Source organism: Perca fluviatilis, chromosome 22, assembly GCF_010015445.1.
Source record: "Perca fluviatilis chromosome 22, GENO_Pfluv_1.0, whole genome shotgun sequence".
Lineage (NCBI taxonomy): Eukaryota > Metazoa > Chordata > Actinopteri > Perciformes > Percidae > Perca > Perca fluviatilis.
In genome coordinates this window covers 2,214,341-2,234,853 of record NC_053133.1, presented here as the reverse complement: position 1 = coordinate 2,234,853, position 20,513 = coordinate 2,214,341, and the positions used below count along the sequence as shown (strand labels likewise).

The window sequence follows — 20,513 nt, the reverse complement described above, 5'->3', positions numbered from 1 at the left end:
AGAGCCTTGCAGCGGTGGCGTCAGGCAGCGCTACAGACAGCCCCTGGCTTCTCTTCCAGGACCCCACTGTAAAAGTCAACAGACACAGACCCAGAGCTGCAACACAGGACTCTGCCCAGGTACAACTGCTCCTTTTTAAAACTCACTAGACTTAGATACCATAGATTTACATACCATCACAAACACAAAGGAAGTTAACAGAAAGGTAAGTAGAAAGGTCAATCAGTAAACTGTGGGTCAAAAAATTATGTTGTAGGTTTATAATATTAATAATAATAATAATTCATTTTATTCATGGCCGCCTTTCTCGACACTCAAGGACACCTTACATGTACAAATAATAAAAGATATAAAAATTGACAGCAAAAAACAAGAGAAATACAAGCAATAAACAGACAAATATAAAATGATTAAGTATGATGTTTGAAGAGGTAGGTTTTTAGATGGGATTTGAATGTGGGGAGAAAGTCAGTTTTACAGATGGCTTGTGGGAGTGAATACCAGAGACAGGGGCTGCACGGCTGAAAGCTCTGGACCCCATGGAAGACAGCCGTGCAGGAGGTGTGATGAGGAGCATTGAGGAGGAAGAACGTAAAGTATAGGTAGGGGTGTAGTTATGGAGGAGGTCAGAGAGGTAAGGAGGTGTCATGCCAAAAAGTACCTCACTTTCTGTGGCACATGCAGTGAGCTTTTCTTATGACTTTATTTGTGAAAATTGTGAAAGATTGATTTTCCTTGTTTCCTAGGTGAGCGCTGTGAGGATAGGGGGCGGCCCTACCAAGAGAGCTGTGCCAACCAATGTCCTCGTAGCTCCACTGACTTATGGGAGCATGTCATCCAGGTGATCTTTGACTTCTAACATGAACAGTAGCTTAGAAGACATTTGCAACAACGACCTGTCACATTAACACATTCATACCTGGAAGCTGCCCAGTACAACCACAGTCAAATGTGCCTGACACTGAGCAGCTCCACTGGAGTGGTTGGGGTTTAGGGCCTTGCTCAAGGGCACCTCAGTGCTGCTAATGAGGGCTGCTCTTTCACTTTCCCAACCCAGATTTTATCCTGTCGGTCTGGGGAATTGAACCAACGAACTCCCACTCACAAGCTCGCTTCTCTAACCTTTAGGCCACCACTCCCCCCAGCATGAGATCAGCTGTTATCTCACCTCTCGAAACACCCCTTCATCTACAGTGTGTGTGAGAATGGCACTCTGGTGTGCACCAAGCTTCAGTGTCCGGTGTATGAGCCATGGAACCCATGGAGCTCCTGCTCAGCATCCTGTGGCCGTGGCCAGATAACAAGGACACGCCTTTGCCAGGATACAGAGGGCGGTCCTTCCTGTGATGACACCATGCAGAAAAAGAACTGTGATCTGCCATCATGTCCAGGTTTGACTTGGAACAAGTACTAACATGCACATTTGACAATATCCCAACATTTGTACATCATCCTAATTAGACCCTCAGAAAGGAGTTTATTGCCACAATGGTTACCCTACAAGGAATTTGGTTTGGTGATTGGTGCATACATACAAACAAACATAGTAAGCCATGGACTCCATGGAGGGCATTAAAAAGAATTAACAATAAATACAGAAACAGAAAAGAAACAGAGACAAATTTATTCAAAATAGCTGTTTTAGTAGTTTAAGCATTGGGTGTGTTAAGAATTGTGTTTATGGTATGTGGTTTTGGTCCTGATGGACCGCAGCTTCCTGCCAGAGGGGAGGGGTTCAAACAGTTTGTTTCCGGAGTGACAGGGATCGGCTACAATCTTTTCTGCCCGCCTTGGGTTGTCAATGCGGAACAAGGCGGTTCTCAGAGAGCCAGAGCCTGGTGGTGGGATGCCCTGTGTTGGACCACTGGAACAGAGCCTGGTAACAAAAACACACACATCATTGAAATTTGTAAATTGAGCACATTTATGTACTTTATTTCTACCAAGCAATATAACTGAATTGAAGTTATATTGAATAATTATATTGAATTCTTCTTAAGTGGTTGCCATGCAACTCATAAGATGCTTAATGAGTGATATTGGCAGTTAGTTTATTTATAGTGTTATGCAGTCAAAGGTGTGACCTCAAATGTGTCTGAGACAATCTGTTCTGAAGACATATATTGTAAAGTGTGCATAGAGAAAAAACACACACACAACATATTTGTGTATTGAAATATATATGAGACATGATGTAATTCATCGTATGTTAATCATTCTATGTGTGTTGCAGGGTGTCCTACTGGGCAGGTGTTTAGTAACTGTTCAGGTTCCTGTCCATATACCTGTGAGGACCTTTGGCCACACACTCAGTGTTTACCTGGAGCCTGCACCCCTGGGTGCCACTGCCCTCCTGGACAGGTCTAAACCAAGGTCATTATAGTTTTGCATTTTTCGTTCGTTCGTTTTTATTTTTATTTTGTTTGGACTTTTTGTTTTCAAATTCAGTTTAGTTTTAATTCGTTTTTGAAGCAGGTTTGCTAGTTGAGTTTAGTTTTTATTAGTTTTAGTCTTTTTTTGTAATATGGGTTATTTGTCAGGGGCAAGATTCAAAAATGTCAGAAAAAGTATTGTGCAATAATAACTCAACAAAAACATCATAGAATTTTAGAAATATTTATTCACAATGTATTCAACAATAACACCAGTACATTAAATGTACATTAAGATGATGAGCACAAATATGTCAACAGTCTACACAAGATGCAGCAGTGAGTGCAAAATGTGTTAGTAATGTGTTCCAGGAAAAAACCTAAACAGCCAACAGACTAAAGAAGACAGACATGAACAGGTGTTTTGAACTTTGGTTCGAGTAAAGTGATGAACTTTTTAAAGTCATTCGACTCACACAGTTGTGTTGACATCCCAATATTAATACACATATTAACCCACGCTTCCTCACGCTTTTAGTGTTCATGCGTATTTACTAACCAGCAGCTATCGGGTCGCCGGTGAAAGCACGCCTGTAGTGTTCTCTGTCCTGTGGTTGTCTCCGTCATGCTGCCTGGCCCAGTACCCATATGTCGATGCCCTGTACCCATACATCCATGCCCTGTACCCATACATCCATGCCCTGTACCCATATGTCGATGCCCTGTACCCATACATCCATGCCCTGTACCCATATGTCCATGCCCTGTACCCATACATCCATGCCCTGTACCCATATGTCCATGCCCTGTACCCATACATCCATGCCCTGTACCCATATGTCCATGCCCTGTACCGGGGTTAGCTTCTGTTTCGGGGAAAGGGGGCTTTGCGTTCTCCTTTACCTTGTTAAGGTAAGCTAGGTTAGCCTCCTTGTGCGCACTTCTCAAATGTACTTTGAAATTCGTGGGATTTTTCCCTGTAATAAATTGTACACATATTGCAAGGCACTTGCTTTTATCTTACACATCATAATCAAATAGGTCTCTGCAGCTTTCTTCTGACTTTCGGTACCGCCATGATGCCAGGCGAGGGGCAAGGACTATGTTGTGTTCAATTTGAAATGGAATGTCGGAATTTCTGGGTTCCCAGTCTATGGCATAGACTGTATAAAACGAGTCTATGGTCGGAAATGTCAACACAAGATATAACGTTATTAGCTCTATGAAAGACATTGACAAAGACGAAAACTAAGGACATTTACTCGATCATATTATTTTATTTGAGTTAGTTTTGCAAACAGACATTACAGTTTTAGTTAGATATAATTTTTTTGTAATGCCTCGTTTTTGTTTTTGCTTTTTCGTTATTTTGTTCGTTTTCGTTAACAATTATAACCTTGGTCTGAACACGCATGTGTGTGTGGGGATGTGGGGGTGTGTGCGTGTAGTTGGATTGCTGTGATAGAATTGTATTTTACCCCCAATAAGATCAGATTTTTCTAGTCTCACGGTGTCCCTCATAGGTGTTGCATGAAGGCTCCTGTGTGTCCCACGCTGACTGTCCATGTTCACCGCTGTCCCTGCCGACTGTCACGGTAACAGCCAGCCGTGTTGTGAGCAGCCAGACTGTCCTGTAGGATTTAGACCTGGTTATATACTCACATATTCATGAAATTAATTCTTAGTTTTGTCTCTTCATATTTGAGTGATTTGAGTCTGGTTATTTTATTTTTAAGCTCTTAGTAAAGTATGTGACTATAATATTTATTTATTATTCTTAGTTCCAAGATAGCAATTGGTATATAATAATACATGAAAGATGCAACATGCATCTAGCATGCATCGCTCATACACAACTTTCACTTTGCAATAATTTTGATGCTTTCAATATATATAAATATATGTCAGTGATAAACATTTAAAGCCCATGTGAAACATTTGTATGTCACTAAAAATGTCATCATCATAGTAATCATTGTTAATATTGTAACATTATTTATGACCCAAAAACGTCCTAACATCTAAACAGCTTTTATGTCAAGGCCTTCCGAAACAACCTATATGACTGTTAAAATAGTTTATATGTTTTCTGATCTTCAGTTTAGTTAAGTTAGGCAACTAAAACTACTTGGTTAAGGTTTCGGGGAAGATTGAGTGTTTGTAGGAGATGGGATGCAAAAAAAGTCAGACACTTTGTGCACCCATCTACCTGATCGCCAATCAAAAAGTTTTACAGCACAAAACCTAAATATGTCTTCGGAGATGGTAGAACAATTTAAATTCCTATAAAAACAACATATGTATTCTAAAAGTGAAAGCCTTCGACCTAAGGTTAGAAGTAACTAACTGTCTTTGCAACCAAATGCACAGGGCTTTATGGAATGTGTTGTTTAACCCTAGTACAAGTAGTACCGCTGTCAAGTTGACCATGGTCTAATTTATTCATCATAAATGTACCAAGCTATCCCAAGTAACTTGACAATGATATTTGGATATAAAAAATGCTACTCAAATCATCTCAGAGTCAATTTCTGATAGTGTTACGGAGCATTGGCAGAGTTGAGTTTCACTGTCTCTGTCAAACTATATAGTCAACAACAATCTGGTTTGCTACAGTGATATCTGCTGTAATAGATAGTCCGGCATGCAGCAGACATGCCGTACAGGTACAGGTAAGTCATCTCATCTCCCTCACAGTGTTGATACTCATTTGATATATTCTGATGGGCTCAGCTGTGTGATATGATGCTTGCTTTGGTATCTCCGTGTTCAATAATATCAGCCTTGCTGGTTTCCCCTCATATTATTTCACTCACCTGATTCTTCTTTCTCCAGTGTGTGCCAAAGAGGAGTGTTCAACTGTACCTCCAAGTTCTGTGATGGTGAGTGATTCTCAGTCACAGCTGTTCTTACTGAACACATTTCTTGCACTTTATAGGCCCTCGGTTCTAGCATTGACAGCATCAGCAACAATAATCAGTGGTTGAACTGTCAGGACCATGATAGATATGTCAACCTATCTGTAGTTAGTAAAAGCTGCTGCAACAGTTGGCTCAAATAACTGAGCGACAGTCACATCAATCACAGCCTACAAAGGCCATTACTGGGTTTTTGTTTCGTAAACATGTGATACCATCTTAAACTAGCAGGGGGAGAAAGAGATAAAGGGATAAAGGGATGGACATGGTCAGAAACAATGCTCAGGTAGGCTGTGGCATTTAAACGATGCTCAATTGGTACTAAGGGGCCTAAAGTGTGCCAAGAAAACATCCCCCACACCATTACACCACCACCAGCAGCCTGCCCAGTGGTAACAAGGTATGACGGAACCATGTTCTCATTCTCTTTAGGCCAAATTCTGAGTCTACTATCTGAATGTCTCAACAGAAATCGAGACTCATCAGACCAGGCAACATTTTTACAGTCTTCAACTGTCCAATTTTGGTGAGCTCATGCAAATTGTAGCCTCATTTTCCTATTTTTAGTGGAGATGAGTGGTACCCAGTGGGGTCTTCTGCTGGTGTAGCCCATCCGCCTCAAGGTTGTTCGTGGTGTGGCTTCACAAATGCTTTGCTGCATACCTCGGTTGTAACGAGTGGTTATTTGAGTCAAAGTTGATCTTCTATCAGCTTGAATCAGCCGGCCCATTCTCCTCTGACCTCTAGCATCAACAAGGCATTTTGGCCCCCCAGAACTGCAGCATACTGGATGTTTTTACTTTTTCAGACCATTCTTTGTAAACCCTAGAAATGGTTGTGTGTGAAAATCCCAGTAACTGAGAAGATTGTGAAATACTCAAACCAGCCCATCTGGCACCAACAACCACGCCACGCTCAAAGTTGCTTAGATCACCTTTCGTTCCCATTCTGACATTCAGTTTGGAGTTCAGGAGATTGTCTAGACCTGGACCACACCCCTAAATGCATTGAAGTAGCTGCAATGTGATTGGTTGATTAGATAATCGCATTAACGAGAAATCTTACAGGTGTTCCTAATAATCTTTAAGGTGAGTGTATATATCCTTCATATATTCCTAGTAGCGTAGTTAAATAATAATATTTTTAATTTGATCTCTATTAGTTTTCTCTTTGGACTTTCAATTTGAATTATCAATAAATATATCCTCTATACCATCCTCCCATCTTTCTGTCTCCTCTTCCCTCCTCTTTCACTGTTCTCACTCCTTTCCCTCTCCTCTTCCCCCGTAGCGTGTCCTGACGGGGAGCAGTGGAAGAGGAGCGCGTCGGAGGAGGTCCCGCTGTGCGAGAGGAGCTGCCAAGACATTTACTCCTCCTCTCCTGTCAACTGCAGCCGCTCCGTCGAGGGCTGCGTGTGTGGGGAGGGGCTTTACCGCAACACTGAGGGGGTTTGTGTCATCCCCGCCCTCTGTCCCTGCCATGACCAGGGCATCCTGCGGGAGGTACACACACACACACACACACACACACACACACACACACACACACACACACACACAGGCTTACACTCAAAGTAAACAAACATCTGCTGCCCAGCTAACTTGGCAGCTTTGACTCATTGTGTCTGCCTCATTGTGTCGTGCATCTGAACCTTACCATTACCATGGTCTCATTGTGTTATTTACTCAGGGCCTATTAGAAGATGAGTGACGTGCCCCACGGGCCACATTACACCACAGTGCCTTTCCACCTCTCAGCCTAATCAATTATGTAGGAAGTGGCGTAGCTTGGGACCGCAACTGGGCAAGCCTGCCAGAAATTATTTATGAAGGAAAGGATATTATAGGATTATAAGAGTTAATCATACACTGACAAGAGGTCACATCCCCCTCGTGATCGTTCTTTTTCAGGCCTCTCTTTATTCTCTCTTTGTTTTTTTATTTCTCCTCCCGTAACCTCTGTTTTATTCCTCACTAGTACCTCTTGTGCTTTCATTACAGGATTCGTGTTCAATCCCTCACTTTCTCCATCGCTTTTCTTTTCATCCCCATTCTCCCTCAGTCTTCCTCTTTCTTTCTTTCTTTCTCTTCCTTCATCTACCCCTCTGTCATTCTTCCTATCTCACTCTTTCTTTCTTTCTTTCTTTCTTTCTTTCTTTCTTTCTTTCTTTCTTTCTTTCTTTCTTTCTTTCTTTCTTTCTCTTCCTTCATCTACCCCTCTGTCATTCTTCCTATCTCACTCTTTCTTTCTTTCTTTCCGCCTGTCTACACTGTTTCTCTCTCACTGTCTGTCAGCTGGTGATGACTAATGTCAATATAAAGACCCTCTATGGTTTTCTAATTAACTACCTCATGACTATTAAGCCAAATGTCTGTGTGAGCCAAAAAGGCACTCCCTAGTTGGTGCCTTTGTACGGGTAAAAACTGGGCACTGTTAATGATTCCAATAGCTAACAAAATACATAATGTAGTCTGTATTAATTTTTGTCATGATTACAGCATCCATAACCTAAACTATGCACAGAGGTGCAGGCAGAGCTTTATCCTGTGCAATGACCAGTTGCACTTTGTCAAACCTGAACAGTTGAACTGACAGACTAACAGGCGATTGAGGGATCTTCATATTTCCTGCATTTCTGAAGTCTAGTAAGTAAATATTAACGTTGTGTGTGTTTTTGTTTACGTGAGCCAGGCCGGATCAGAGTGGGATGAAGGCTGTGTGACATGTCTCTGTGTGAACGGGAAGAAACTGTGCCAGTTAAGATGTCCGCCACTCAACTGTGATGAGGTAAGGCACACACACTGACACTCAGTACTAAATTGACATCTGAGGCATTAAGGCAGAAATCCTGTAAATATTGCTTTAAAGATGTCTTGCTTGCAGCATTGCTCTTAATGGCCTAATATACACATTAGAGGGATGGTTACCTTAGTAGGAAGCGTATAACAAAATCTCTACCAGCTGATAAATCATTTAATATCACTGATCATGCATCTGTTTATGCAGCTTCATCTCTCTTTACAGTAGAACGGGTCGCCTGGCAAACAGACTGAATGAGTCTTACTGTAAAGCTAGATCAGGGTTCACGTACAGATGCACGATCAGTCTCTCAGACAAACACATCTGTCCACTCAACCGCCACTCCTAACCCGGGGTGGTACAGTTCATGCAGCGTCTCTGTTGGTCACAAACATCTCAATTACTCTGAGCGAGAGATGCTTTGCTCCCTCAAGAATGTGTGGGATGTTCTCTGCAAGTCGCTGGCTGAAGTAGATCAATACCTGACTGTCCGATCCTCCCACAAGCCTGCACTTCTTCCTTTACCATGCCCTTCTTCCTGCCATGAAATACTGAAACCTGGTTTCCTCATTAAGCGTAATTGAATTTCATTCCAATATATATAATATATCAACTTTTTGGCAATGCTGAAACCTGTTCTGTAAAATGAATGGCACCATGATTGTTATGTAAAGCACACTTTTAGTTACAGTTGAAATTTTCAGTCAGATTTAAGAGCATGTATAGTACACTATAGTATGTATAGTATAGCATCTTCATATGCATACTGTATGAGTGGTTAACAGCTGGTCATCTTACAAAAGATGATGAGCCAAGTGTTCAATTATGTATGTGCTCTGTAGAAACTAGATGAAGAAAAAAATGAACTCCATATTAAATATGAATACATTTTGAGACAGGTGGAACTTTTGGTACCACATTAAAACAATTTAATCTAATTATGGCACTAGTGGACAAGTTTGGATCACCAAAATGAATACAGTTCACCCTGATGGGGAGTTTGGACAACATCTGATGGCAATTCACTCAATAGTTGTTGACATATTTAAGACTGAAAATGATTTCAATTATCATGAATATCTTTCTAATTACCATGATAGCCTCTGTGGAATGCCACAATCAAAAGGAATTTTTACATTGCTTTAATGAAAAGTGCAAAGTTCCCCTCTTATGTCTCTCAGGTGCAGAACTGGATGACATACATGTTTGTTTAGTATAAAAAACGTTTCTTTCAATGTGGATCTTCTTTCATAGATCCTCTTGTCTTAAAATGTGGGTAAATAAAAGTAAAACTGTCTGCATGGCTACATACTACAAGAGGTAAGTGAGAAAAATTTTCTTTTTATAATGTAGGTGACATAACCCTTTAATTAGAAGGCTACCCACTAATGACTTTATTTATAAAAGATCTCTCTATGGTGATGAAGTTGACAAAAGTCACAATAGAAAAGTCAACTGTCTCATCCTTGACACAGTGAGCTAAATTTATATCTGTGGCACACCAGGTCTGTATAAAGGCCGGGGTAAAAATAAATTCTGCTGACATCCAGAACTACGAAGGAGAGGTTGATTGCACTGTGAGCTCCACAAAGTAAACAGTCTACTGAGTGTTCCACCTGTGGTGTACACTGGTCCTTATGCCGATGCACTGTGTTTCTGGAGGGACTCAGAGTTGTGTATCCCTCACCTCCCCTGGCAGCACTAAGTTATACCTCAGTGAAAGCACTCCTTATCAATTGCATATAATAGCCAACAAAAAGGTCATTTATTGCACAGTGTTCCCTCTCCTGACAGGCTGAGAAGTGGTTACTGACAGTGCATTCTGTCATTTATGACTCAGCTTATAGTTAAAGAAGTATTTTACTGCTGGAAAGAGGGTCTTTTGATAAAACTGAGCTGTCTATGCAGTAGAATGGCACAAACGTTTTTTGAAATTGGTGCTACATGTCCAGAGAAAACAGAAAAAGAAGCTGTGATATTCCCTTTCGCTCAAAAGGTAGAAAACCGCACCGGACCAATAAACTCTCCCGCTGGTGGGGTAATGCGAGCACATCAAGCTTGTCCATATTGACACAGAATGGCAGCCGGCTGGTAACAAACAATCTTGTACAACAGTTAAACACTAAGCTGAAATATGTTTCAGAAAACATTTTAGGCAAGAAATGGACAATAGAGCAACCAAATCTTGGTTTCTATATATTCTATAGAAATACTCAATACTCAATACTCCTTCCGTATGTGGAAGTCTAGTCTCAAGTTCAAGTAATAGGCCCTGGGAAATACCTTGTTATGGGTCAAACTTGGAGGTTTGTCTCCGGCCCGTGAGTAGGGAGTTCATGGCACTGGTAAGATGAAGGGAAGTTGACCATTATTATTATTAATATTATATTATTATGACACAGAGTTGGTTGAAAATCAGCAAAGTATCCCTTTAACCACAATGCTTTGAAGAAAATGAAATCTCCCAATATTCCTCCAGCTGGCCCTTTTTAACGTAATGGATTGAAGGTTTGTTATTATATCGGGTGATAAAAGTTATCAGGATGATTTCTGCTCATTTCTCTTTCTGTACCAGACACATTAATAGAGCTCTGATGTCTATCTCACAACCTGTAGACGACACACATTGGACTACCCTTTACTTTAAATACCATGTGCCCTTTCATTTGAAATAACCAGGACTCCACTTTTCACACAATTTCTACCCCTTGCTGCATTAGACACACACACACAGATGCATACATGCATACAGTCTCTTGACTTAAAGGCTTAAAATGGTCCTCTTCGTGACCTCCCACCCGTTAAGTGAGTGGGCTCCCTCCATCCCTGAGGGAAGGCTGGCGGCAGTGCAGAGTTGAAGGAGAAGTCCTCGGGGTGAACACTTAAGAGAAGTATGTGTGTGTGTTGTGTGTGTTAGAGGCATTTTATAGTTGGGTAAAGTTATTAGGGGTGAACTGAGGCTGGTGTTGGTGGGGGTGCTGAAGCCTGCTGTCAGACTGTATGTGTGTGTGACTCTGCATGCTAACAGCAGCTATTCTCAGACAAGGACACCACGGGACACCCTGCTTTTCTCAGGACTGGTTTGGATCTCTCTTCCTCAGTGGCTTCGCTCCCTCTGTCTACATCCTTTGTGTCCTTACGTCACTGTCTCGCTATTGTTGGTCTTTATGTCTCCCTTTTTCCCTTTTATATATCTGGTCCTTTTCCTATCTCTATGCTGGATCTCAACCCTGGTCTAAATTGGTCCTAAACTGGCTTAAATGAATCCCAGCAGTGCTCTGGGAGGGGAGAGTTGGGACTAATGTTTTTAATAAAGCAGTCAATTCTCAAAGGTTTTCTACTGGTGTATCTGTTTTAATACTATATTGTTTTTTAGCCATGCTAGCTCTTGGGCATGTTGGTCAGTCCACCACTTTGGTCCCAACTGAAATATCTCAACAACTATTGGATGGATTACAATGACATTTTATACAGACAATTGTGGTCTATCCCAGGGTCTTTGGTGATCCCCTGGCTTTTCCTCTAGCACCACCATGAGTTTACTGTACATTTGAGTTTTTTTGTGAAACGTCTCAAAAACCATTGGATGGATGACCATGAAATTTAGATACATTTTAATAACTTTTCATCTAGCCATCATCAGGTCAAATTTATTTGGTTTATGCCCAACACTAATGACATTTTCACTAGCCTTGGATGATTAGCAAATGTTAGCATCTCCTATGCTAAAGTAAGATAGTGACCATGGTAAACATTATTATATTATCAGAATTCTAGCATTGCCATTGTTAGCACTTTTTGAGTACAGCCTCACAGAGATGATGATATTTCCTTTTTTGTTTTTTTAGACAAATATTGACACAATTAATATGTTGTCCATGTAATTTGTGTCATGTTAATTTTGAGCAACATCAACCAAACCTACTGTATACTAAACTTAGCACAAAAAGTAAGGAAATTTGTGTTTGGTAGATTATTTCTCTGTGGTAACAATGCTTTTTGGCAATAAATCTTATACCGTTGGAAAGCCTGTTTAGTTCCCTTTCAAATGGTGCCCCATTTGTAAAGAACATGCATTTGTGGGATGAGCAGCAGTGCTGAGTATGTGGGTTGCACCCATGAAAAATTTGCCAAATCTTCTCTGCCAATGCCAAACAGCTTATTCTGCCATTGACTCGTTTGGTGTTTGGATGATTCTGCCTACAGCAGTTGGATCGTAGTGTCAAAGTGTGGAGAAGACACGGAGAACGCTATGCTGATTGCTGCACCGATAGAGTAACACCTTTTGGTGGAGGCATCGTGATGGTGTGGGGCGGCATCGCCCTCACTGGAAAAACGAGGCTCGTCATCATTGGAGGCAATCTCAATGCAGAGAGATATAGAGATGAGATTCTGCAACCAGTGGCTATCCCATATCTCCACAGTCTGGGACCGAACTCTATCCTCCAAGATGACAACACTCGCCCCCACAGGGCGGGGTTTATCAGAGACTACCTCCAGAATGTGGGAGTGGAGAGGATGGAATGGCCTGCCAGCAGTCCTGACCTCAACCCCATTGAATACTTGTGGGATCAGCTTGGGCGTGCTGTTCATGCCAGAGTAACCAACACAACCACGTTGGCTGACTTGCGACAAATGCTGGTTGAAGAATGGGATGCCATCCCACAGCAGTGTGTCACCAGGCTGGTGACCAGCATGAGGAGGAGGTGCCAGGCTGTTGTGGCTGTGTATGGTTCTTCCACATGCTACTGAGGCTCCTGTTTGTGAAATGAATAAATTGTTAAATTGCCAATATGTCTTGTTTCTTCAAACTTCAATCATCCAATCCACCAAACGCCAAACGAGTCAATTGCAGAATAAGCTGTTTGGCGGAATTTCCCCCCCCCCACCCACAAAAAGATTTGCAACTTCCTTACATGGGTTGGGGAACGTTTATAAAGAGGAACTAAATCCAGGCCCGCGTATAAGATTTATTGCCAAAAAGCATTGTTACCACAGAGAAATAATCTACCAAACAAACATTTCCTTACTTTTTGTGCTAAGTTTATATGTGTGCTCATTGTCACCTGTTGAGTGAAATGCATGATGTAAGTGGTTATGCCCAAACATAACTCCATCCAATAAATTCGCTGTGAGTGTTGACAGGGGTAAGGGAGATTATTTGAGATGTTTTGTTTATCACTAAATCTTTTGTTCATCACTGCATATGTCTGTTTTCTGTCTGAGACTGATTAAAGAATGGGCCATAACTCACGTTATCTCTCTCTCAGGGCGAGGTCAAGGTGGAGGAGCCAGGCAGCTGCTGTCCAGTCTGTAGAAAGCAGTTTCCAGGTTAGTACACCATACAGTATGCAGGAAAACACATCACACATCAACTTAGAGACTGTTCAGTGGCTCAATTGTCATCCTAAACCCAGGCTCATCTATGGTAATGCTACATAAATGGAACAATTAAAATACTTCTTGTTGTAAAACATGCAAATCTCAAACAAACAGAGAAAACCACAAGGGTTCCCTGTGTTCCATGTCATGACTTCCAAACCATTTTTTGGATTTAAATATTCTATAGTTCATTTTATAGGAGGCTAAAACTACTACTTACTTAAACTACAGCACATTGGGGCTTTAATACTGTATCTCTCCCAGTGGAGGAAATGTCACATGCTGCGTGCATGGCAAAGTCACTGTGCTCTCTGGAAGGAACTCTCTGGCTAAGTCTCTTCTATTGTTCCTCCTTTTTTTCATGCAAAAATGATGGTTTCTCATAATCTCCTTTTCCTTGCCCTCTGTTCCCCCCTTTGCTCTGTCCAATCTCATTTCGCCCCTTTCCCTCCATCCTTTCTGTGTTTCTACAGACGAGCCCGTGCCAGAGTGTCGCCGGCATGTGCAGGTCAAGAACATCACCAAGGGAAATGCTGTGACAACGTGGAGGTCAGCTTCTGCCGGGGACGCTGTCTGTCCAGGACAGATGTCATCCTGGAGGTACAGAGAACACACAAAGACAAGATATTCCTCTCTGAACATGACGAGTATTGACTTTAACATGAGGGAAAGCTGGTAGCACAGTAAACATCAATGCAGGCAGCAAAGTGGACTAAAAGGGACCAGAACTGGAATAGAAAAAGCTGTTGATAATAATTGTTTGCAAATTACCCATCTGGACTTCACAGCTAATAATGTTTAGTCATGTAGTGCAGGGGTCTCCAACCTTTCTTCATCTGAGGGCTACTTTAAAATAACGAAAGTGGCGAAGAGCTTCTTGCATCACATCGCTTACATTTATTTACATAACACACATATGCTGAATGAAGCTACTGTTTGCTGAAATTGCAATACCCAAAGCTTATGAAAAATCTTAACTTCACGTCAAGGTTCATGACTATTTCGCACTTCTTTAGCCCACAAAGTTAGCTACATCACTGAAAATATTCCCATCAGGGTCAAGAAAAAATTACCACTTTACACGTCTCTGGGCCACAAAGTTAGCTACCTCACTTTTAATATTGTTGGGGTAATTTTGTGTCTCAGTTTGTCAACCTATAGGCGAGCTACTGGAAACCTGCTTGCGAGCTACTGGATGGAGACCCCTGATGTAGTGCAATAAAGTTAGACAAAAGCTGTTAAACAATTTTGTCCTTTAAAATCTTTAAAACTAACGATTAAAACAATTTCAAAATATGCAAGAAAATAATCAGAATTATTGCATCAGGGTGTTAAGAGTTGTGTGGCTTAAATGAATGTTTTTCAAAACATAATGTAGTCACACACATGGCCCAATGCAGCTGGTCACACCTGCTGTAATCTAACTTCATCATAGATAAACACAGGCCAGTAAGACACTTGCAGAGTACAGCTAACAGTCTCAAACTGATTGTTTTGCCTTCTGTCAGCTGTGGATTCAGTTAAATACACAGTTCACATGAAGGCAGGACAATAAAATACATTATTAATTAGAGTCCCCAGTGATCTACGTATAGATGTTTTGTATATGAGACATGTAGATTCTGTTAGAGATTCTATCTGTTTCTTTTTCTCCTTTTGTCTTTCCTGCTTTCACTCGTTTTCTTTTTTTATCCTTGCAAGACAGCGAGCTCATCACCATGGTGACATTGTTCTCCCTTGGCATCCATACATCACTGTAAAAATAGAGTCATTTAGATTAGTGAAAATAAACATCTGCTCAGCCACATATGTCATTACCTCCTGTTACTGTGGCAACCAGTGACTAGGCAGTTGCAGAAAAGTTTCCTTTGGATTGATCAGCAGGACTGGAGGAAGCAGGAATTTATTCACAAGAATCACATGCTCTTTCCCACCACCAGCTGAAGTCCTCAATGCATGCAGGCACACACATGCACACACACTGTGGACTTTTCAAAGTGTGTGAAGCATTAATAACTATTTTACAGAGAGCTTGGAGGTGTTTTTGATCCTGGACTTCCTCTCACCTACTTATCCTATTACCTATCATTCTCTGCTACCAGCCATTGTACCCTTCCACAATCTCTCTCCTCTTCCTAAACTAATTGGAAACACAAGCACAACTCCCAAGAAGCTACCTTCATGCAAAACACCAAGGCTGGGGTTTTTCAAGAGTTACAAAAAAACAAATTACCACCTAATTCTCAATGATGTGCTTGTATTGTGTTTGAGCTGTCTAGGTTATCTGTTTTACTTTTTGGATTTGTCGTGTAATGCATCAGGCACAAACTATTATTACAATTGTTAATATCATTATTATTCATCTTTATAATGTAAGATCATCAAAAGGTGCTGTGTCCCAGTATTTTGTCAACCAATAGCTTAAAATACCAATATGTAATAGTATATTTACTATAATAAATCCAAAAATGACCCCAATGCGTCATCAGATATTAAGGAAACATGCTAAGTTGAAATTCTTTTGAAGTCTTTTCTGACAACAATGCTAATGCCAGTATTTTCTCCTTTTGAAATTTCCGACGGAACGTTTTCAGAACGAAAACGTAAACCCAGCGCGCTACAGCTGTAACGTTAGTACAGCCATGAAAGCAGCACACAAACAATGGGATCAGCGGAGATAGATTGTACCCGACCTAAAAAAAAAAACGGCATGTTTCTAACAGTTGCATGACCAGAGACGTTACAAACCCCAAAATATTGGCGATGTATTTGAAAGAGACAGGTTAGAGCCCAAAAGGACGCTGAGTTGGCTAATTTCCTCCTGAACAGGTAAGCATTAGCTTCAGGCTAATTTATCACAGCTACTAGGGACGGGCATTTTATGTAATTTAAACATTTGTGTACTCACATTGAATTATATAGCTAGAGTGCCTAAGTTGGTTATTCGCAAAAACAAATTGAGACACAGCCAGTAAAGTGATCCTAACTGGTCCTCGCTAACGCCGCCACCGTGTGATGGAGAAGACAGCAAGGTAGTGTTATTTTTAGCGGCTCCTACCGTAATTTTAAGCCCAAAAAGTGTGTCTGTCAGTTGGGTACAGAGCTCCGTGTGAGCTCCATGGGCTTCTATGACTGTCAATATAGCCAGCATCTAACGTTAGCTACTCCGCTGTGCTGTGGAGTAATGTCTGGCTATGTGAGACAAGCGTCTAGTAACATAGTTGTGGATGCTCCTTCAGCGCGCTCTGGAGGAGGGTCTGGCAAAGCGAGACTATGGATTCTGCGGTCTCAGCCTGGCAACCTCCGGGAACTTGGAGTCTGGGGAGGAGGGGGCGGGTAGACGACTCTCTCCAGTATTTAGAATTTGTACTGCAGCAACTATATCAAACACTAGCTATAACAGTCAGTATAACATATTGCACCTTTAAAGCTGCACTAATTAATAATTTTGTATTTAAAAATGGGCAATATTTGTAAATGTAAAAGTGAACCTACAGATAATTGTCAACTGACTCTGCAGTTCCCCTCAGCTCTATGAAGCATTTTGGCATCTTTCAGCTCTGTGATTTGATTTTACCGCCTGCAGCTTTAACGTTTTGATTCACTCTTATTACTCTTATTTTCAGCTGCAGAAAACAGCTGTTTTTAGTGAAAAATAAAACACTGATAAACCCACTGTAGGCAAACTGCTCAGCACCAAACGCAGACAGACACAGCAACAAGCTGGTGAACATGTGGAGTTGAGCAGCTAAAAAGCCAGATGTTTCCCTCGGGGAGTTGTGAAGCCCTAAGGGTGGACACATCAGGCCGATTATCGGCCGTGGGGCAGTCTGGCGAGGTCAGTGACTCAAATCTGTTCGGTGTGTCCCGTGCCGTCGTCAGTCTGAGGGGCTGTCGGCGTTCATTTTGGCCGACCTGACATGTTCAGTCGGCGGCAGGGCAGTCAGGACTCACCCGGAAATGACGAGCGGAATGAGGTGACTAGAGTCTATCAAAATCTGATGAAAATCTTTTAAACTGACCTTTGTTGATCTGAAATGAAGACAGATTCAGGAACTGCACGGCCTATTTCTCACTTAAAATGTTTTCAGAAACATGTTCCAGTGAACTATTTTAGTACAATATGAGATCGTATTCTGAACGGCCGCCATGACAGTCTGGCTTTGAATTTCCGGAGAAAACAAACCCATGTGACGCGTTCGTCCAATCAGCTGCCGGTTTTCATTTCTTGGGCAACATTACAGATTAGCGCCGCCTGCTGTTATAGAGATGTATTACGTCTCGTCTCCTCTCGTCTTTTGGTCTGTTCTGTGGCAGTTTTTTGGACCTCGGGGACGTGACTGATCATATCGACGGGGTTTTCTGTCAACGGTCGGCCCTCGGCTATATGTGTCCCGGCCATAACAGAGCTAAAAGAAGAGTGATACTGGACTTACAAGTGGACAGACATTGTCTCCAAATGAATGCTGCTTGCTCTGTGTGTGCTGGATGTATACATAAGCAACCCTTTGCTAACACTTTATATAGTCATAACATGTCAGTGCTGTGTTTACAGCTTCTAACCCCACTTCCCCAAGTGGCCAAAATAATTGCAATTTCTAATTGCTCGACTATGTTTAGCAGTCTGCCGTTTGGTTATTGGGCTTATCGGAGCTCATTTGCTGACAGCTGGCTGAAATTACATTTATGAAAGACACATTTGCTGGACAATGTAACCAACTAGCTAAAAGAGGCTAAAAAGCTCTGTGGAGCTGCATAGTTTGATTCTAATTCTCTGTGGCTTCTTCAGTGTGAGCGACCCCTTACACATTACACGTCTTGATATGATTCTTTGTTAATATAGAAAATATTTCCATGTGGAGCTTTAAACTATAGTCTGATGTTGATGATTTTGTATTTTCAGGTGATATTGTATTGCCTGTTGGTGTGTGATATACTATATATATATATACTATATTGAAGTTAGAATCTATTTGTCCTTAATACTGTAAACTTTAGTCCACACTCTCTCATTTTGTCATTGAATAGGTCAGGGGTTCTAATTTCTTCATCTGCTTCCTCTCTCCTCCTATATTAATCCTGCTGATACCATTTCCCCTCCTTTAAACTCATCCTCCTTTTTTCCTCTCTTCCTTGACTTCCAACCCCCCAATGTTTTTTTTAAATTCTATAATTCTCCAATAACCTCCTCCTCCTCTAATTTCACCCTCTCCTCATCATATTCTCCTCTCCTAATTGGCTCCCTCCACCTTATCCCTCTGGCTCTCCTTTCACCTCTTCTCGTCCTTTTGCTTCACTCCTCCTCTTCCATCTATTCATTCTCTCTTGTCCTCTCTCCTTCTCTACAGGAGCCCTACCTCCAGTCAGTTTGCAAGTGCTGTAGTTACCGTTTGGACCCTGACCACCCAGTCCGTTTCCTCAGCCTTCAGTGTGAGAGTGGAGAGAGCGAGCCCATCGTCCTGCCCGTCATACACAGCTGCGAATGCGCCAGCTGCCAAGGTGGGGAAGAATGAATGTGGCTGAATGGATTTGCATGTTCATCTCTCACGTCAGTGTGAGAAGCCAGAGTTTGAATAGATGTAAAAATGTTTGTACGTCGCACACGTTTACACACTCCAGGCTCCCAGCAGACACAGAGGAATGGCAGGGAAGTGCTAGGCATGTTCCCAACAGGGAGAGTCAGGGAACTTGATTGAAAAATCGAGAAGTGTATTGCAGAAGGTATTTTACAACTTTTCTCATATGATATTTTCATTTTACTGATGGTGAAATAAAAGAGAAAACACCTTTGAGCGGGTTAAATGGACAGAAAACTGCTGCTGCTCTTCTTCAAATGTGGCTTAACGAATATAGACTAACAGCATGTAAGCCAAACATGATTCTTATCATTCTAAAGCCACTAGCTTTGGATAAAGTGAGAACAGTTTGTTTTCCATTCAGCACCATTATCAGCACTCCCATGCTGATGTGGGGATCATAGAACTGAGCTCATGAGTGGCCGACATGGCACGGTGGCTAATTTAAAGCTGAGGAACACTGTTAACATGTTATTACTGTGCAATGAAACCTGACAAAATCTCAGATTAAAGGCACACCATCTTGCTTAAACTATTGACGTATAATGTGTTGCGTGCACCTTTTCAGGTTTGGGTTCTTCTAAACATTTAAACAGCTCCAATTACAAACTAAGCCAGCTTTAAAGAACTTAGAAATCCATTTAGTTCAGTTATCCACTTAAAGTATAAAGAACAGAACCCTGGGGCCACACCCCAATCAGTGATGTCACAGCAGGTGTTCAAAATGAGCAGTGGTCAGTGTGCTGCCTGTTAAAGGTGGAAACCCACTGAAATGGAGTGAAGGTGGCACATGAGTGGGCAGGTAGATGTAGGCTGTTACACTAGCTCAGTGGTTCCCAACCTTCAACTAAGATGTAGTAGCCCTTCATCAACACCACCTGTCATGTTCCAGATGGGTTCAGGTAAAGGGATTTAACACTATTGATCATGATAAAGTGAATATTTCTACTGTGGCCCTGGAATTGTCAGCATTTAAGCCTGGTCACTTTTTTTCTTTTTTCAGTAGATTTGGTTAAGGTTGCATTTCCACTACTACCATTTGCAGTTCCAGAAGCTGAACACATCAACCATTAATCCGTTACCTGTAGTTATTTTGACGTCTGTCGTCCCTTGCTAACTAGTTTTTAATCTACTTTCAATCACAGCAGAGCAGGTGTTTAAGTGTTACAAATCAGTTAGTTTGATGTAAGGTGTGTCTGGTGCTATCAGCCTGTTGTCAGTGGGAGTTTATTTGTTCTTGGGACAATGAAAATTCTAAAGACCAGCATCACACCAATCTGAAATCCTATTTGTGTGTCTATGTTCCATCTAAACACAAATATTTGGAGACACGTTTTACTCAATTTACAATGTTCTGTTTTTCTCAAATTAGTTGACCTTCTCCACAATCTGTCAGGAGGGGCGAACAGACAATACAAAGTATTTATTGTACACCATGGGACAAAACAAAACAGGCAATGGTCTCC

The 20,513-nt window shown here is 41.5% G+C and overlaps 1 protein-coding gene across 1 annotated transcript in view; it reads left to right on the top strand.

Annotated features, from left to right (window-relative positions):
• scospondin (subcommissural organ spondin) overlaps positions 1 to 20,143 on the top strand; it is a 204,355-nt gene extending 184,212 nt beyond the window's left edge. The window contains 7 exon segments of the mRNA XM_039789616.1: positions 6,581 to 6,792; positions 7,982 to 8,077; positions 13,360 to 13,420; positions 13,945 to 14,004; positions 14,007 to 14,071; positions 18,820 to 18,970; positions 19,091 to 20,143. Of these exon segments, the coding sequence (XP_039645550.1) occupies positions 6,581 to 6,792; positions 7,982 to 8,077; positions 13,360 to 13,420; positions 13,945 to 14,004; positions 14,007 to 14,071; positions 18,820 to 18,970; positions 19,091 to 19,167 (722 nt within the window). The 3' untranslated portion in view covers positions 19,168 to 20,143.
• The last annotated feature ends 370 nt before the right edge of the window (positions 20,144 to 20,513 follow it).